Source organism: Lytechinus variegatus, chromosome 17 (assembly GCF_018143015.1).
Source record: "Lytechinus variegatus isolate NC3 chromosome 17, Lvar_3.0, whole genome shotgun sequence".
NCBI classification, from domain to species: domain Eukaryota; kingdom Metazoa; phylum Echinodermata; class Echinoidea; order Temnopleuroida; family Toxopneustidae; genus Lytechinus; species Lytechinus variegatus.
In genome coordinates, this window is record NC_054756.1 from 2,189,630 (window position 1) to 2,211,391 (window position 21,762).

At 36.3% G+C, this 21,762-nt stretch overlaps 1 protein-coding gene across 1 annotated transcript; it reads right to left on the reverse strand.

Annotated features, from left to right (window-relative positions):
* Nucleotides 1–1,731: 1,731 nt before the first annotated feature.
* LOC121431159 (mucin-2-like) lies at nucleotides 1,732–21,757 on the reverse strand. The gene is made up of 16 exons (XM_041628665.1): nucleotides 21,718–21,757; nucleotides 20,237–20,428; nucleotides 18,786–18,977; nucleotides 18,131–18,247; nucleotides 16,458–16,649; nucleotides 15,358–15,549; nucleotides 14,723–14,839; nucleotides 12,988–13,179; nucleotides 11,555–11,746; nucleotides 10,952–11,068; nucleotides 9,210–9,401; nucleotides 8,099–8,290; nucleotides 7,498–7,614; nucleotides 5,759–5,950; nucleotides 4,271–4,463; nucleotides 1,732–1,822 (listed from the first exon to the last, which is right to left on the reverse strand). Exons 1-16 carry the CDS (start codon nucleotides 21,755–21,757, stop codon nucleotides 1,732–1,734), a joined length of 2,520 nt encoding a protein of 839 aa, XP_041484599.1.
* Nucleotides 21,758–21,762: the final 5 nt, after the last annotated feature.

The following is a 21,762-nucleotide window of genomic DNA, read 5'->3' on the forward strand; positions in this document are numbered from 1 at the left end:
TTTTCATATCAACGATAATCAAAAATATGATGATAATCCGTCAAAATATCAAAATGCGTGATTTTCGACAGTCTCTCAGATTTACGCTAAAAATGACACTTTCACGCAAAATTGCGCTTGGCATCCGCCCGTACGCTATTCCTGGGTATTTTTGCAAGACTATTAGCTGAGATGCCAAGCATTAACAAATTTTGCCGCGTCGAATCCTTATGTAGAGCACTTTTTGAGGTTGGGCCGGTCTACTATAAGTGGGTTTAGCCCAATGATGATGATAAAACCAAGTGATATTGGAACAACCGTCAGTAATCCTGATGAATAAGGTTAGCATAATATATCCAAAGTACACACGATATTAGCACATAGTCACCGCCTCCCCACCCTGAACACCAATCCAAATCCAGATTTCCATTAATGAAAAATTAAACATTAGTTCAATATCAATTTCATAATCATAAGAAATTTTTAATGCATTTAGGACATGAATTTACCTGGGGCTACCGTTTCATCCGCAGTGGTGAGGTCTTGCATTGTTGGCATTGGTGTTGATGGTGGAGGTTGTGACGTTGTATCGGGTATTAGAGTCGTTAAGTCAGTAGTAGCTGTGTCTTGGCTTGGGGTTGCAGCATCAGTTGTTGTAGGAGGATGTGTGGTTGGTGTATCTGAAGTAGTCGATGGTACCACTGTGGTAGGTGTGTTTGAAATATATTTGTATAGATGTATACAACCTTAACAACAAGTATCAATGAAAATGTTGTATTATTAGCTTGAATTTGAACAATAAGCTATGATAATGAAATTTGTGCATATGGAACATATTGCGTATATGCATAAGAAACATTTAATCTACTACTTCTACTACTACTACTATATACTACTACTACTACTACTACTACTACTACACTACTAATAATAATAATAATAATAATAATAATAATACTATACTACTACCACAACCACTTCTGCTACTACTACTAGTTATACTACACTGCAAAAACTCTGGGAGTTGATTTAACACCAGCACGAAATCTATATACGTCCACACCAGAAAAGTATTGAAACAACACCAGTTTGGAATTAAACCAATGCTATTTTAATACTAATTGGTGTTGTATATAAACACCTATCTGGTGTTTGGTCTGGACAGACCAGCACAGAACTGGTGTTGTTTAACACGGAACTGGTGTGGACATATAAAGATTCCAGTCCGGTGTTAAATCAACACCAGAGTTTTGGTATGTCCTGCTACTATTACTGCTGCTACTGATACTACAACTATTACTAAAAAAAAAAAAGAAAAAGGAAAGAGAGGATGAAATATGATACCATTTCCTTAATGTAATGTAAACATATGTTGTTTTTTGTAATAAAATGCCCAAATTTTTGCTCGTGATATTTTGCAAGTGATATTGGAACAACTGTCAGTAATCCTGATGAAGAAGGTTAGCTTAGTTCATTCAAAGTACACACGATATTACCACATTGTCACCGCCTCCCCCACCCTGAACACCACAATTCTATGTTCAACAGCCAGTCCAAGTCAAGATTTCCATTAATGACAAAATTAAACATTAGTTCAGTAGAAATTAAATAATCATAATAAATTTTTAATGCATTTAGGACATGAATTTACCTGGGGCTACCGTTTCATCTGCAGTGGTGAGCTCTTGCATTTTTGGCATTGGCGTTGATGGTGGAGGTTGTGACGTTGTATCGGGTATAGGAGTCGTTAAGTCAGCAGTAGATGTCTCTTGGGTTGGGGTTGCAGCATCGGTTGTTGTCGGAGGATGTGTGGTTGGTGTATCTGAAGTAGTCGATGGTACCACTGTGGTAGGTGTGTTTGAAATATATATTGTATAGATCGTATACAACCTTAACAAGTATCAATGAAAATGTTTTATTATTAGCTTAAATTTGAACAATAAGAGAAGCTATGATAATGAAATTGTGTGCATATGGAACATATTGTGTATATGCATAAGAAACATTTAAATCTACTACTTCTAGTACTACTACTATACTACTATACTACTACTACTACTACTAATAATACTACTTCTACTACTACTACTATTACTATTAGCGAATTAGGAAATTCCTCGCTTCGCTTGGGAAGCAGCCGCCAGGGCCTCGACAAGAGGCTACTACATAACGAGAATACTCACCAGGTTGACAATATATATAATAATCTTCACAGCAATCATTTAGTTCCTGACAAATGTAATCACAGAAACATCCTCCTGGTGCCTTTGTTTCACAGTACCCTTGACAGGTACTGATCCCTAGAGGGGTTAAAGAAAACGATGATATAACAATGGAAACTTACAATAAACTATTAAGTATGCTCATCCTCTGTCGAATCAGGGATGGTACATTAGACCAAGTGACGATTAGCCCAATAGGGCATGAGACCAATTGGCTGTTAGACGAGGTGATCATTAGACCAGTTGGCTATTAGACCAAGTGGCCATTAGACAAATTGGCTATTAGACCAAGTGGTAAATAGACAAATTGGCTATTAGACCAGTGGTAAATAGACGAAATGTGAATTGGACAAAGTGGGTTTAGCCCAATGATGATGATTAAACCAAGTGATATTGGAACAACTGTCAGTAATCCTGATGAATAAGGTTAGCTTAGTTCATTCAAAGTACACACGATATTAGCACATTGTCACCGCCTCCCACCCTGAACACCACAATTCTATGTTCAACAGCCAATCCAAATCAAGATTTCCATTAATGACAAAATTAAACATTAGTTCAATAGCCATTTCATAATCATAAGATATTTTTAATGTATTTAGGACCTGAATTTACCTGGGGCTACCGTTTCATCCGCAGTGGTGAGCTCTTGCATTGTTGTCATTGGTGTTGATGGTGGAGGTTGTGACGTAGTATCGGGTATTGGAGTCGTTAAGTCAGTAGTAGCTGAGTCTTGGCTTGGGGTTGCAGCATTGGTTGTTGTCGGAGGATGTGTGGTTTGTGTATCTGAAGTAGTCGATGGTACCACTGTGGTAGTGTGTTTGAAATATATATTGTATAGATCGTATACAACCTTAACAACAAGTATCAGTGACAATGTTTTATTATTAGCTTGAATTTGAACAATAAGAGAAGCTATGATAATGAAATTGTGTGCATATGGAACATATTGTGTACATGAATAAGAAACATTTCAATCTACTACTACTACTACTACTACTTCTACTACTTCTACTTTCTACTACTACTACTACTACTACTACTACTACTACTACTACTACTACTACTACTACTACTACTTCTACTACTACTACTACTTCTACTACTACAATTACTACTCCTACTTCTACTACTTCTACTACTACTACTGCTACTACTTCTACTACTACTACTTCTACTACTACTACTCCTACTGCTACTACTTCTACTACTACTACTACTTCTACTACTACTACTACACTACTACTTCTTCCACCACTACTACTACTACTACTACTATTACTACTACTACAACTACTACTACTCTACTAATACTACTACTTCTAGTACTACTACTACTACTACGACTAATACTAATACTACTTCTACTACTACGTCTAATACTACTACCACAACCACTTCTGCTACTACTACTAGTTATACTACACTGCAAAAACTCTGGAGTTGATTTAACACCAGCACGAAATCTATATACGTCCACACCAGAAAAGTATTGAAACAACACCAGTTTGGAATTAAACCAATGCTATTTTAATACTAATTGGTGTTGTATAAACACCTATCTGGTGTTTGGTCTGGACAGACCAGCACACAACTGGTGTTGTTTAACACTTCTCTGTGGTGGACATATAAAGATTCCAGTCTGGTGTTAAATCAATACCAGAGTTTTTGGTATGTCCTGCTACTAATACTGCTGCTACTGATACTAACTATTACTAAAAAAAAAAGGAAAAAGGAAAGAGAGAAGGATGAAATATGATACCATTTCCTTAATGTAATGTAAACATGTGTTGTTTTTTGTAATAAAATGCCAAAATTTTTGCTCGTGATATTTTGCAAGTGATATTGGAACAACTGTCAGTAATCCTGATGAAGAAGGTTAGCTTAGTTCATTCAAAGTACACACGATATTACCACATTGTCACCGCCTCCCCACCCTGAACACCACAATTCTATGTTCAACAGCCAGTCCAAGTCAAGATTTCCATTAATGACAAAATTAAACATTAGTTCAGTAGAAATTAAAATAATCATAATAAAATTTTAATGCATTTAGGACATGAATTTACCTGGGGGCTACCGTTTCATCTGCAGTGGTGAGCTCTTGCATTGTTGTCATTGGTGTTGATGGTGGAGGTTGTGACGTTGTATCGGGTATAGGAGTCGTTAAGTCAGTAGTAGCTGTGTCTTGGCTTGGGGTTGCAGCATCGGTCGTTGTCGGAGGATGTGTGGTTGGTGTATCTGAAGTAGTCGATGGTACCACTGTGGTAGGTGTGTTTGAAATATATATTGTATAGATCGTATACAACCTTAACAACAAGTACCAATGACAATGTTTTATTATTAGCTTGAATTTGAACAATAAGAGAAGCTATGATAATGAAATTGTGTGCATATGGAACATATTGTGTACATGAATAAGAAACATTTCAATCTACTACTACTACTACTACTACTTCTACTACTTCTACTTTCTACTACTTCTACTACTACTACTACTACTACTACTACTACTACTACTACTACTACTACTACTACTTCTACTACTACTACTACTTCTACTACTACTACTACTACTCCTACTTCTACTACTTCTACTACTACTACTGCTACTACTTTACTACTACTACTGCTACTACTTCTACTACTACTACTTCTACTACTACTACTCCTACTGCTACTACTTCTACTACTACTACTTCTACTACTACTACTACCACTACTACTTCTTCCACCACTACTACTACTACTACTACTATTACTACTACTACAACTACTACTACTTCTACTAATACTACTACTTCTAGTACTACTACTACTACTACTACTACGACTAATACTAATACTACTTCTACTACTACGTCTAATACTACTACCACCACCACTTCTGCTACTACTACTACTTTTACTACACTGCAAAAACTCTGGAGTTGATTTAACACCAGCACGGAATCCATATATGTCCACACCAGAAAAGTATTGAAACAACACCAGTTTGGAATTAAACCAATGCTATTTTAATACTAATTGGTGTTGTATAAACACCTATCTGGTGTTTGGTCTGGACAGGCCAGCACAGAACTGGTGTTGTTTAACACGGAACTGGTGTGGACATATAAAGATTCCAGTCGTGTGTTAAATCAATACCAGAGTTTTTGGTATGTCCTGCTACTATTACTGCTGCTACTGATACTACAACTATTACTAAAAAAAAAGGAAAAAGGAAAGAGAGAAGGATGAAATATGATACCATTTCCTTAATGTAATGTAAACATGTGTTGTTTTTTGTAATAAAATGCCAAAATTTTTGCTCGTGATATTTTGCAAGTGATATTGGAACAACTGTCAGTAATCCTGATGAAGAAGGTTAGCTTAGTTCATTCAAAGTACACACGATATTACCACATTGTCACCGCCTCCCCCACCCTGAACACCACAATTCTATGTTCAACAGCCAGTCCAAGTCAAGATTTCCATTAATGACAAAATTAAACATTAGTTCAGTAGAAATTAAATAATCATAATAAATTTTTAATGCATTTAGGACATGAATTTACCTGGGGCTACCGTTTCATCTGCAGTGGTGAGCTCTTGCATTGTTGTCATTGGTGTTGATGGTGGAGGTTGTGACGTTGTATCGGGTATAGGAGTCGTTAAGTCAGTAGTAGCTGTGTCTTGGCTTGGGGTTGCAGCATCGGTCGTTGTCGGAGGATGTGTGGTTGGTGTATCTGAAGTAGTCGATGGTACCACTGTGGTAGGTGTGTTTGAAATATATATTGTATAGATCGTATACAACCTTAACAACAAGTACCAATGACAATGTTTTATTATTAGCTTGAATTTAAACAATAAGAGAGCTATGATAATGAAATTGTGTGCATATGGAACATATTGTGTACATGAATAAGAAACATTTAAATTTTCTACTACTACTACTACTACTACTACTACTACTTCTACTACTACTACTACTACTACCACTACTACTACTTCCCCACTACTACTACTATTACTACTACTACTACTACTACTATTACTACTACTACTACTAATACTACTAATACTACTACTAGTACTACTACTACTAATAATACTACTACTACTAATACTACTACCAACACCGCCACCACTTCTACTACTTCTACTAGTTCAACTACACTGCAAAAACTCCGGTGTTGATTTTACACCAGCCCGGAATCCAAATATGTCCACACTAGAAAAGTATTGAAACAACACCAGTTTGCTTGCTCTCTATTTCAATTATTTTGAGACTATATATCCAGTTTCAGATAAGTACATAAAAAAATTTCAGCTCTCCCTTTTCGCTCGGATTATTAATGTAAGAAGATACCAAGTTATACCCAATTGTATTCATGATTTACAAAACATGAATAGAGTGTCCCGGTTTTAAGTTTGAAATCTCATTTTCTTTTCGCGCTTGCATCAATTGTTTGGTTATATACTTATACCGTTCATGATTAAAAAAAGTGTAAAGAACTTAATTTCTCTGCCTCAGCACCTTCTCTCTGGAATAATTTGCCGTTAGATTTAAGAATTATGCAATCACTGCACACCTACAAATCCAAACTGAAATCTTATCTTTTCTCACAGTTTTAGTTATTGGAACTTTGACACTCATCCAAACTTTCTCATTCTTTCTTTTCTTGTGTGCCTCGGAATAGAATATTTCTAGATAGATGGCGCTATATAAATGCCTATTATTATAATTTTTTCGGACGGAACGGCAAAAAAATCGCGCTCGCATTATTTAATCATTGAAATATGTATCATGTTAATGGCTAGCTGCAATTCGTCTCTAACAGGTCCCTTTTTCGACAAGGCCAGAACGCATTATACAAATTTCTACTCGCGCTTCGCGCTTGCAGTAATTATCTAGTTACATACGCATCTTCTTCCGGTTTACAAACATTGCCCACAATGTTCAACTGTTCAGGACAAAATACACGAAATTTCAAAATTGTTTAGCTCACACCTCGCGCTCACACTATATTATAGGGCTTATGAATTATTACACATTTACCGGTATGTTAATAAAGCTAAGAAATTTAAGTTAGGATATGGGCGTCTTGCCCCCCCCCCAAAAAAAAAAAAAAAAAAAAAAAATTACGAACACAAAAAAATGAGAAAAGGAAAGAGAAAAGAGTGAAATATAATATAATTTTCCATTTTTCGCGCCAGGCCTAATTCTAGAAGCGAATTAGGAAATTCCTCGCTTCGCTTGGGAAGCAGCCGCCAGGGCCTCGACAAGAGGCTACTACATAAGGAGAATACTCACCAGGTTGACAATATATATAATAATCTTCACAGCAATCATTTAGTTCCTGACAAATGTAATCACAGAAACATCCTCCTGGTGCCTTTGTTTCACAGTACCCTTGACAGGTACTGATCCCTAGAGGGGTTAAAGAAAACGATGATATAACAATGGAAACTTACAATAAACTATAAGTATGCTCATCCTCTGTCGAATCAGGGATGGTACCTTAGACCAAGTGACGATTAGCCCAATAGGGCATTAGACCAATTGGCTGTTAGACCAAGTGGTCGTTAGACCAGTTGGCTATTAGACCAAGTAGTCATTAGACAAATTGACTATTAGACCAACGGTAAATAGACGAATTGTGAATTGGACTAAGTGGGTTTAGCCAATGATGATGATTAAACCAAGTGATATTGGAACAACCGTCAGTAATCCTGATGAATAAGGTTAGCTTAGTTCATTCAAAGTACACACGATATTAGGATATTGTCACCGCCTCCCCCACCCTGAACACCAATCCAAATCCAGATTTCCATTAACGAAAAATTTAAACATTAGTTCAATAGAAATTTCATAATCATAAGAAATTTTTAATGCATTTAGGACATGAATTTACCTGGGGCTACCGTTTCATCCGCAGTGGTGAGCTCTTGCATTGTTGTCATTGGTGTTGATGGTGGAGGTTGTGACGTAGTATCGGGTATTGGAGTCGTTAAGTCAGTAGTAGCTGTGTCTTTGCTTGGGGTTGCAACATCGGTTGTTGTAGGAGGATGTGTGGTTGGTGTATCTGAAGTAGTCGATGGTACCACTGTGGTAGGTGTGTTTGAAATATATATTGTATAGATCGTATACAACCTTAACAACAAGTATCAATGAAAATGTTGTATTATTAGCTTGAATTTGAACAATAAGAGAAGCTATGATAATGAAATTTTGTGCATATGGAACATATTGTGTATATGCATAAGAAACATTTAAATCTACTACTTCTACTACTACTACTACTACTACTACTACTACTAATAATAATAATACTAATACTACTTCCACAACCACTTCTGCTACTACTACTAGTTCTACTACACTGCAAAAACTCTGGAGTTGATTTAACACCAGCACGAAATCTATATACGTCCACACCAGAAAAGTATTGAAGCAACACCAGTTTGGAATTAAACCAATGCTATTTTGATACTAATTGGTGTTGTATAAACACCTATCTGGTGTTTGGTCTGGACAGACCAGCACAGAACTGGTGTTGTTTAACACTTCTCTGGTGTGGACATATAAAGATTCCAGTCTGGTGTTAAATCAACACCAGAGTTTTTGGTATGTCCTGCTACTATTACTGCTGCTACTGATACTACAACTATTACTAAAAAAAAGGAAAAAGGAAAGAGAGAAGGATGAAATATGATACCATTTCCTGAATGTAATGTAAACATGTGTTGTTTTTTGTAATAAAATGCCAAAATTTTTGCTCGTGATATTTTGCAAGTGATATTGGAACAACTGTCAGTAATCCTGATGAAGAAGGTTGGCTTAGTTCATTCAAAGTACACACGATATTAGCACATTGTCACCGCCTCCCCCACCCTGAACACCACAATTCTATGTTCAACAGCCAGTCCAAGTCAAGATTTCCATTAATGACAAAATTAAACATTAGTTCAGTAGAAATTAAATAATCATAATAAATTTTTAATGCATTTAGGACATGAATTTACCTGGGGCTACCGTTTCATCTGCAGTGGTGAGCTCTTGCATTGTTGGCATTGGCGTTGATGGTGGAGGTTGTGACGTTGTATCGGGTATAGGAGTCGTTAAGTCAGCAGTAGCTGTCTCTTGGGTTGGGGTTGCAGCATCGGTTGTTGTCGGAGGATGTGTGGTTGGTGTATCTGAAGTAGTCGATGGTACCACTGTGGTAGGTGTGTTTGAAATATATATTGTATAGATCGTATACAACCTTAACAACAAGTACCAATGACAATGTTTTATTATTAGCTTGAATTTGAACAATAAGAGAAGCTATGATAATGAAATTGTGTGCATATGGAACATATTGTGTACATGAATAAGAAACATTTAAATTTTTCTACTACTACTACTACTACTACTACTACTACTACTTCTACTACTACTACTACTACCACTACTACTACTTCCCCCACTACTACTACTATTACTACTACTACTACTACTATTACTACTACTACTACTACTAATACTACTAATACTACTACTAGTACTACTACTACTAATAATACTACTACTACTAATACTACTACCAACACCGCCACCACTTCTACTACTTCTACTAGTTCAACTACACTGCAAAAACTCCCGTGTTGATTTTACACCAGCCGGAATCCAAATATGTCCACACTAGAAAAGTATTGAAACAACACCAGTTTGCTTGCTCTCTATTTCAATTATTTTGAGACTATATATCCAGTTTCAGATAAGTACATAAAAAATTTCAGCTCTCCCTTTTCGCTCGGATTATCAATGTAAAAGATACCAAGTTATACCCAATTGTATTCATGATTTACAAAACATGAATAGAGTGTCCCGGTTTTAAGTTTGAAATCTCATTTTCTTTTCGCGCTTGCATCAATTGTTTGGTTATATACTTATACCGTTCATGATTAAAAAAAGTGTAAAGAACTTTATTTCTCTGCCTCAGCACCTTCTCTCTGGAATAATTTGCCGTTAGATTTAAGAATTATGCAATCACTGGACACCTACAAATCCAAACTGAAATCTAATCTTTTCTCACAGTTTTAGTTATTGGAACTTTGACACTCATCCAAACTTTCTCATTCTTTCTTTTCTTGTGTGCCTCGGAATAGAATATTTCTAGATAGATGGCGCTATATAAATGCCTATTATTATAATTTTTTCGGACAGAACGGCAAAAAAAATCGCGCTCGCATTATTTAATCATTCAAATATGTATCATGTTAATGGCTAGCTGCAATTCGTCTCTAACAGGTCCCTTTTTCGACAAGGCCAGATAGCATTTATACAAATTTCTACTCGCGCTTCGCGCTTGCAGTAATTATCTAGTTACATACGCATCTTCTTCCGGTTTACAAACATTGCCCACAATGTTCAACTGTTCAGGACAAAATACACGAAATTTCAAAATTGTTTAGCTCGTACCTCGCGCTAACACTATATGTATATGGCTTATGAAATTATTGCACATTTACTGGTATGTTGTTATAAGAATAAAGCTAAGAAATTACTGTTAGGATATGGGCGTCTTGCCCCCCCCCAAAAAAAAAAAAATATCACGAACAAAAAAAAAATGAGAAAAGGAAAGAGAAAAGAGTGAAATATAATATAATTATCAATTTTTCGCGCCAGGCCTAATTCTAGAAGCGAATTAGGAAATTCCTCGCTTCGCCTGGGAAACAGCCGCCAGGGCCTCGACAAGAGGCTACTACATAACGAGAATACTCACCAGGTTGACAATATATATAATAATCTTCACAGCAATCATTTAGTTCCTGACAAATGTAATCACAGAAACATCCTCCTGGTGCCTTTGTTTCACAGTACCCTTGACAGGTACTGATCCCTAGAGGGGTTAAAGAAAACGATGATATAACAATGGAAACTTACAATAAACTATAAGTATGCTCATCCTCTGTCGAATCAGGGATGGTACATTAGACCAAGTGACGATTAGCCCAATAGGGCATGAGACCAATTGGCTGTTAGACCAAGTGGTCGTTAGACCAGTTGGCTATTAGACCAAGTAGTCATTAGACAAATTGACTATTAGACCAAACGGTAAATAGACGAAATGTGAATTGGACTAAGTGGGTTTAGCCCAATGATGATGATAAAACCAAGTGATATTGGAACAACTGTCAGTAATCCTGATGAATAAGGTTAGCATAATATATCCAAAGTACACACGATATTAGCACATAGTCACCGCCTCCCCCACCCTGAACACCAATCCAAATCCAGATTTCCATTAACGAAAAATTTAAACATTAGTTCAATATCAATTTCATAATCATAAGAAATTTTTAATGCATTTAGGACATGAATTTACCTGGGGCTACCGTTTCATCCGCAGTGGTGAGCTCTTGCATTGTTGTCATTGGTGTTGATGGTGGAGGTTGTGACGTAGTATCGGGTATTGGAGTCGTTAAGTCAGTAGTAGCTGTGTCTTTGCTTGGGGTTGCAACATCGGTTGTTGTAGGAGGATGTGTGGTTGGTGTATCTGAAGTAGTCGATGGTACCACTGTGGTAGGTGTGTTTCAAAATATATATTGTATAGATCGTATAAAACCTTAACAACAAGTATCAATGACAATAATTTATTATTAGCTTGAATTTGAACAATAAGAGAAGCTATGATAATGAAATTGTGTGCATATGGAACATATTGTGTACATGAATAAGAAACATTTCAATCTACTACTACTACTACTACTACTACTCTTCTACTTCTGCTACTACTACTACTACTACTACTACTACTACTTCTACTACTACTACTACTTCTACTATTCTACTACTACTACTTCTACTACTTACTACTACTACTACTACTACTACTACTACTTCTACTACTACTACTTCTACTACTCCTACTACTACTACTTCTACTACTACTACTTCTACTACTACTACTACTACTACACTACTACTACTTCTACCTACTACTACTACTACTACTACTACTATTACTACTACTACAACTACTACTACTTCTACTAATACTACTACTTCTAGTACTACTACTACTACTACTACTACTAATACTAATACTACTTCGACTACTACGTCTAATACTACTACGACCACCACTTCTGCTACTACTACTACTTTTACTACACTGCAAAAACTCTGGAGTTGATTTAACACCAGCACGGATTCCATATATGTCCACACCAGAAAAGTATTGAAACAACACCAGTTTGGAATTAAACCAATGCTATTTTGATACTAATTGGTGTTGTATAAACACCTATCTGGTGTTTGGTCTGGACAGACCAGCACAGAACTGGTGTTGTTTAACACGGAACTGGTGTGGACATATAAAGATTCCAGTCCGGTCTTAAATCAATACCAGAGTTTTTGGTATGTCCTGCTACTATTACTGCTGCTACTGATACTACAACTATTACTAAAAAAAAAAGGAAAAAGGAAAGAGAGAAGGATGAAATATGATACCATTTACTTAATGTAATGTAAACATGTGTTGTTTTTTGTAATAAAATGCCAAAATTTTTGCTCGTGATATTTTGCAAGTGATATTGGAACAACTGTCAGTAATCCTGATGAATAAGGTTAGCATAATTCATCCAAAGTACACACGATATTACCACATTGTCACCGCCTCCTCACCCTGAACACCACAATTCTATGTTCAACAGCCAGTCCAAGTCAAGATTTCCATATATGACAACATTAAACATTAGTTCAGTAGAAATTAAATAATCATAATAAATTTTTAATGCATTTAGGACATGAATTTACCTGGGGCTACCGTTTCATCTGCAGTGGTGAGCTCTTGCATTGTTGGCATTGGCGTTGATGGTGGAGGTTGTGACGTTGTATCGGGTATAGGAGTCGTTAAGTCAGCAGTAGCTGTGTCTTGGGTTGGGGTTGCAGCATCGGTTGTTGTCGGAGGATGTGTGGTTGGTGTATCTGAAGTAGTCGATGGTACCACTGTGGTAGGTGTGTTTGAAATATATATTGTATAGATCGTATACAACCTTAACAACAAGTATCAATGACAATGTTTTATTATTAGCTTGAATTTGAACAATAAGAGAAGCTATGATAATGAAATTGTGTGCATATGGAACATATTGTGTACATGAATAAGAAACATTTAAATTTCTACTACTACTACTACTACTACTACTACTACTACTACTACTACTTCTACTACTACTACTACTACCACTACTTCCCCCACTACTACTACTATTAGTACTACTACTACTACTACTACTACTACTAATACTACTAACACTACTACTAGTACTACTACTACTAATAATACTACTACTACTAATACTACTACCACCACCGCCACCACTTCGTCTACTTTTACTAGTTCAACTACTCTGCAAAAACCCGGTGTTGATTTAACACCAGCCCGGAATCCAAATATGTCCACACTAGAAAAGTATTGAAACAACACCAGTTTGCTTGCTCTCTATTTCAATTATTTTGAGACTATATATCCAGTTTCAGATAAGTACATCAAAAAATTTCAGCTCACCCTTTTCGCTCGGATTATTAATGTAGGAAGATACCAAGTTATACCCAATTGTATTCATGATTTACAAAACATGAATAGAGTGTCCCGGTTTTAAGTTTGAAATCTCATTTTCTTTTTGCGCTTGCATCAATTGTTTGGTTATATACTTATACCGTTCATGATTAAAAAAAGTGTAAAGAACTTTATTTCTCTGCCTCAGCACCTTCTCTCTGGAATAATTTGCCGTTAGATTTAAGAATTATGCAATCACTGGACACCTACAAATCCAAACTAAAATCTTATCTTTTCTCACAGTTTTAGTTATTGGAACTTTGACACTCATCCAAACTTTCTCATTCTTTCTTTTCTTGTGTGCCTCGGAATAGAATATTTCTAGATAGATGGCGCTATATAAATGCCTATTATTATAATTTTTTCGGACGGAACGGCAAAAAAATCGCGCTCGCATTATTTAATCATTGAAATATGTATCATGTTAATGGCTACCTGCAATTCGTCTCTAACAGGTCCCGTTTTCGACAAGGCCAGAACGCATTATACAAATTTCTACTCGCGCTTCGCGCTTGCAGTAATTATCTAGTTACATACGCATCTTCTTCCGGTTTACAAACATTGCCCACAATGTTCAACTGTTCAGGACAAAATACACGAAATTTCAAAATTGTTTAGCTCGTACCTCGCGCTAACAATATATGTATATGGCTTATGAAATTATTGCACATTTACTGGTATGTTGTTATAAGAATAAAGCTAAGAAATTACTGTTAGGATATGGGCGTCTTGCCCCCCCCAAAAAAAAAAAAAAATATCACGAACGAAAAAAAAATGAGAAAAGGAAAGAGAAAAGAGTGAAATATAATATAATTATCCATGTTTCGCGCCAGGCCTAATTCTAGAAGCGAATTAGGAAATTCCTCGCTTCGCCTGGGAAGCAGCCGCCAGGGCCTCGACAAGAGGCTACTACATAACGAGAATACTCACCAGGTTGACAATATATATAATAATCTTCACAGCAATCATTTAGTTCCTGACAAATGTAATCACAGAAACATCCTCCTGGTGCCTTTGTTTCACAGTACCCTTGACAGGTACTGATCCCTAGAGGGGTTAAAGAAAACGATGATATGACAATGGAAACTTACAATAAACTATAAGTATGCTCATCCTCTGTCGAATCAGGGATGGTACATTAGACCAAGTGACGATTAGCCCAATAGGGCATTAGACCAATTGGCTGTTAGACGAGATGATCATTAGACCAGTTGGCTTTTAGACCAAGTGGCCATTAGACAAATTGGCTATTAGACCAAGTGGTAAATAGACAAATTGGCTATTAGACCAAGTGGTAAATAGACGAAATGTGAATTGGACTAAGTGGGTTTAGCCCAATGATGATGATAAAACCAAGTGATATTGGAACAACTGTCAGTAATCCTGATGAATAAGGTTAGCATAATATATCCAAAGTACACACGATATTAGCACATAGTCACCGCCTCCCCCACCCTGAACACCAATCCAAATCCAGATTTCCATTAACGAAAAATTTAAACATTAGTTCAATATCAATTTCATAATCATAAGAAATTTTTAATGCATTTAGGACATGAATTTACCTGGGGCTACCGTTTCATCCGCAGTGGTGAACTCTTGCATTGTTGTCATTGGTGTTGATGGTGGAGGTTGTGACGTAGTATCGGGTATTGGAGTCGTTAAGTCAGTAGTAGCTGTGTCTTTGCTTGGGGTTGCAACATCGGTTGTTGTAGGAGGATGTGTGGTTGGTGTATCTGAAGTAGTCGATGGTACCACTGTGGTAGGTGTGTTTGAAATACATATTGTATAGATCGTATACAACCTTAACAACAAGTATCAATGAAAATGTTGTATTATTAGCTTGAATTTGAACAATAAGAGAAGCTATGATAATGAAATTTTGTGCATATGGAACATATTGTGTATATGCATAAGAAACATTTAAATCTACTACTTCTACTACTACTACTACTACTACTAATAATAATAATAATACTAATACTACTTCCACAACCACTTCTGCTACTACTACTAGTTCTACTACACTGCAAAAACTCTGGAGTTGATTTAACACCAGCACGAAATCTATATACGTCCACACCAGAAAAGTATTGAAACAACACCAGTTTGGAATTAAACCAATGCTATTTTAATACTAATTGGTGTTGTATAAACACCTATCTGGTGTTTGGTCTGGACAGACCAGCACAGAACTGGTGTTGTTTAACACGGAACTGGTGTGGACATAATCCAGTCCGGTGTTAAATCAACACCAGAGTTTTTGGTATGTCCTGCTACTATTACTGCTGCTACTGATACTACAACTATTACTAAAAAAAAGGAAAAAGGAAAGAGAGAAGGATGAAATATGATACCATTTCCTGAATGTAATGTAAACATGTGTTGTTTTTTGTAATAAAATGCCAAAATTTTTGCTCAATATATTTTTGCAAGTGATATTGGAACAACTGTCAGTAATCCTGATAAAGAAGGTTGGCTTAGTTCATTCAAAGTACACACGATATTACCACATTGTCACCGCCTCCCCCACCCTGAACACCACAATTCTATGTTCAACAGCCAGTCCAAGTCAAGATTTCCATTAATGACAACATTAAACATTAGTTCAGTAGAAATTAAATAATCATAATAAATTTTTAATGCATTTAGGACATGAATTTACCTGGGGCTACCGTTTCATCTGCAGTGGTGAGCTCTTGCATTGTTGGCATTGGCGTTGATGGTGGAGGTTGTGACGTTGTATCGGGTATAGGAGTCGTTAAGTCAGCAGTAGCTGTCTCTTGGGTTGGGGTTGCAGCATCGGTTGTTGTCGGAGGATGTGTGGTTGGTGTATCTGAAGTAGTCGATGGTACCACTGTGGTAGGTGTGTTTGAAATATATATTGTATAGATCGTATACAACCTTAACAACAAGTACCAATGACAATGTTTTATTATTAGCTTGAATTTGAACAATAAGAGAAGCTATGATAATGAAATTGTGTGCATATGGAACATATTGTGTACATGAATAAGAAACATTTAAATTTTCTACTACTACTACTACTACTACTACTACTACTACTTCTACTACTACCACTACTACTACTTCCCCCACTACTACTACTATTACTACTACTACTACTACTACTACTACTACTACTACTACTACTAATACTACTAATACTACTACCAACACCGCCACCACTTCTACTACTTCTACTAGTTCAACTACACTGCAAAAACTCCCGTGTTGATTTTACACCAGCCCGGAATCCAAATATGTCCACACTAGAAAAGTATTGAAACAACACCAGTTTGCTTGCTCTCTATTTCAATTATTTTGAGACTATATATCCAGTTTCAGATAAGTACATAAAAAAATTTCAGCTCTCCCTTTTCGCTCGGATTATTAATGTAAGAAGATACCAAGTTATACCCAAGTGTATTCATGATTTACAAAACATGAATAGAGTGTCCCGGTTTTAAGTTTGAAATCTCATTTTCTTTTCGCGCTTGCATCAATTGTTTGTTATATACTTATACCGTTCATGATTAAAAAAAGAGTAAAGAACTTTATTTCTCTGCCTCAGCACCTTCTCTCTGGAATAATTTGCCGTTAGATTTAAGAATTATGCAATCACTGCACACCTACAAATCCAAACTGAAATCTTATCTTTTCTCACAGTTTTAGTTATTGGAACTTTGACACTCATCCAAACTTTCTCATTCTTTCTTTTCTTGTGTGCCTCGGAATAGAATATTTCTAGATAGATGGCGCTATATAAATGCCTATTATTATAATTTTTTCGGACGGAACGGCAAAAAAATCGCGCTCGCATTATTTAATCATTGAAATATGTATCATGTTAATGGCTAGCTGCAATTCGTCTCTAACAGGTCCCTTTTTCGACAAGGCCAGAACGCATTATACAAATTTCTACTCGCGCTTCGCGCTTGCAGTAATTATCTAGTTACATACGCATCTTCTTCCGGTTTACAAACATTGCCCACAATGTTCAACTGTTCAGGACAAAATACACGAAATTTCAAAATTGTTTAGCTCGTACCTCGCGCTAACACTATATGTATATGGCTTATGAAATTATTGCACATTTACTGGTATGTTGTTATAAGAATAAAGCTAAGAAATTACTGTTAGGATATGGGCGTCTTGCCCCCCCCCCAAAAAAAAAAAAAAATGAGAAAAGGAAAGAGAAAAGAGTGAAATATAATATAATTATCAATTTTTCGCGCCAGGCCTAATTCTAGAAGCGAATTAGGAAATTCCTCGCTTCGCCTGGGAAGCAGCCGCCAGGGCCTCGACAAGAGGCTACTACATAACGAGAATACTCACCAGGTTGACAATATATATAATAATCTTCACAGCAATCATTTAGTTCCTGACAAATGTAATCACAGAAACATCCTCCTGGTGCCTTTGTTTCACAGTACCCTTGACAGGTACTGATCCCTAGAGGGGTTAAAGAAAACGATGATATAACAATGGAAACTTACAATAAACTATAAGTATGCTCATCCTCTGTCGAATCAGGGATGGTACATTAGACCAAGTGACGATTAGCCCAATAGGGCATGAGACCAATTGGCTGTTAGACGAGGTGATCATTAGACCAGTTGGCTATTAGACCAAGTGGCCATTAGACAAATTGGCTATTAGACCAAGTGGTAAATAGACAAATTGGCTATTAGACCAAGTGGTAAATAGACGAAATGTGAATTGGACAAAGTGGGTTTAGCCCAATGATGATGATTAAACCAAGTGATATTGGAACAACTGTCAGTAATCCTGATGAATAAGGTTAGCTTAGTTCATTCAAAGTACACACGATATTAGCACATTGTCACCGCCTCCCCACCCTGAACACCACAATTCTATGTTCAACAGCCAATCCAAATCAAGATTTCCATTAATGACAAAATTAAACATTAGTTCAATAGCCATTTTATAATCATAAGATATTTTTAATGTATTTAGGACCTGAATTTACCTGGGGCTACCGTTTCATCCGCAGTGGTGAGCTCTTGCATTGTTGTCATTGGTGTTGATGGTGGAGGTTGTGACGTAGTATCGGGTATTGGAGTCGTTAAGTCAGTAGTAGCTGAGTCTTGGCTTGGGGTTGCAGCATTGGTTGTTGTCGGAGGATGTGTGGTTTGTGTATCTGAAGTAGTCGATGGTACCACTGTGGTAGGTGTGTTTGAAATATATATTGTATAGATCGTATACAACCTTAACAACAAGTATCAGTGACAATGTTTTATTATTACCTTGAATTTGAACAATAAGAGAAGCTATGATAATGAAATTGTGTGCATATGGAACATATTGTGTACATGAATAAGAAACATTTCAATCTACTACTACTACTACTACTACTTCTACTACTTCTACTACTTCTACTACTACTACTACTACTACTACTACTACTACTACTACTACTACTACTACTACTACTACTACTACTACTTCTACTACTACTACTACTACTCCTACTTCTACTACTTCTACTACTACTACTACTACTACTTCTACTACTACTACTTCTACTACTACTACTCCTACTGCTACTACTTCTACTACTACTACTTCTACTACTACTACTACCACTACTACTTCTTCCACCACTACTACTACTACTACTACTATTACTACTACTACAACTACTACTACTTCTACTAATACTACTACTTCTAGTACTACTACTACTACTACTACGACTAATACTAATACTACTTCTACTACTACGTCTAATACTACTACCACAACCACTTCTGCTACTACTACTAGTTATACTACACTGCAAAAACTCTGGAGTTGATTTAACACCAGCACGAAATCTATATACGTCCACACCAGAAAAGTATTGAAACAACACCAGTTTGGAATTAAACCAATGCTATTTTAATACTAATTGGTGTTGTATAAACACCTATCTGGTGTTTGGTCTGGACAGACCAGCACAGAACTGGTGTTGTTTAACACTTCTCTGTGGTGGACATATAAAGATTCCAGTCTGGTGTTAAATCAATACCAGAGTTTTTGGTATGTCCTGCTACTATTACTGCTGCTACTGATACTACAACTATTACTAAAAAAAAAAGGAAAAAGGAAAGAGAGAAGGATGAAATATGATACCATTTCCTTAATGTAATGTAAACATGTGTTGTTTTTTGTAATAAAATGCCAAATTTTTGCTCGTGATATTTTGCAAGTGATATTGGAACAACTGTCAGTAATCCTGATGAAGAAGGTTAGCTTAGTTCATTCAAAGTACACACGATATTACCACATTGTCACCGCCTCCCCCACCCTGAACACCACAATTCTATGTTCAACAGCCAGTCCAAGTCAAGATTTCCATTAATGACAAAATTAAACATTAGTTCAGTAGAAATTAAATAATCATAATAAATTTTTAATGCATTTAGGACATGAATTTACCTTGGGCTACCGTTTCATCTGCAGTGGTGAGCTCTTGCATTGTTGTCATTGGTGTTGATGGTGGAGGTTGTGACGTTGTATCGGGTATAGGAGTCGTTAAGTCAGTAGTAGCTGTGTCTTGGCTTGGGGTTGCAGCATCGGTCGTTGTCGGAGGATGTGTGGTTGGTGTATCTGAAGTAGTCGATGGTACCACTGTGGTAGGTGTGTTTGAAATATATATTGTATAGATCGTATACAACCTTAACAACAAGTACCAATGACAATGTTTTATTATTAGCTTGAATTTGAACAATAAGAGAAGCTATGATAATGAAATTGTGTGCATATGGAACATATTGTGTACATGAATAAGAAACATTTCAATCTACTACTACTACTACTACTACTTCTACTACTTCTACTACTTCTACTACTACTACTACTACTACTACTACTACTACTACTACTACTACTACTACTACTACTTCTACTACTACTACTACTTCTACTACTACTACTACTACTCCTACTTCTACTACTTCTACTACTACTACTGCTACTACTTCTACTACTACTACTGCTACTACTTCTACTACTACTACTTCTACTACTACTACTCCTACTGCTACTACTTCTACTACTACTACTTCTACTACTACTACTACCACTACTACTTCTTCCACCACTACTACTACTACTACTACTATTACTACTACTACAACTACTACTACTTCTACTAATACTACTACTTCTAGTACTACTACTACTACTACTACGACTAATACTAATACTACTTCTACTACTACGTCTAATACTACTACCACCACCACTTCTGCTACTACTACTACTTTTACTACACTGCAAAAACTCTGGAGTTGATTTAACACCAGCACGGAATCCATATATGTCCACACCAGAAAAGTATTGAAACAACACCAGTTTGGAGTTAAACCAATGCTATTTTAATACTAATTGGTGTTGTATAAACACCTATCTGGTGTTTGGTCTGGACAGACCAGCACAGAACTGGTGTTGTTTAACACGGAACTGGTGTGGACATATAAAGATTCCAGTCTGGTGTTAAATCAATACCAGAGTTTTTGGTATGTCCTGCTACTATTACTGCTGCTACTGATACTACAACTATTACTAAAAAAAAAAGGAAAAAGGAAAGAGAGAAGGATGAAATATGATACCATTTCCTTAATGTAATGTAAACATGTGTTGTTTTTGTAATAAAATGCCAAAATTTTTGCTCGTGATATTTTGCAAGTGATATTGGAACAACTGTCAGTAATCCTGATGAAGAAGGTTAGCTTAGTTCATTCAAAGTACACACGATATTACCACATTGTCACCGCCTCCCCCACCCTGAACACCACAATTCTATGTTCAACAGCCAGTCCAAGTCAAGATTTCCATTAATGACAAAATTAAACATTAGTTCAGTAGAAATTAAATAATCATAATAAATTTTTAATGCATTTAGGACATGAATTTACCTGGGGCTACCGTTTCATCTGCAGTGGTGAGCTCTTGCATTGTTG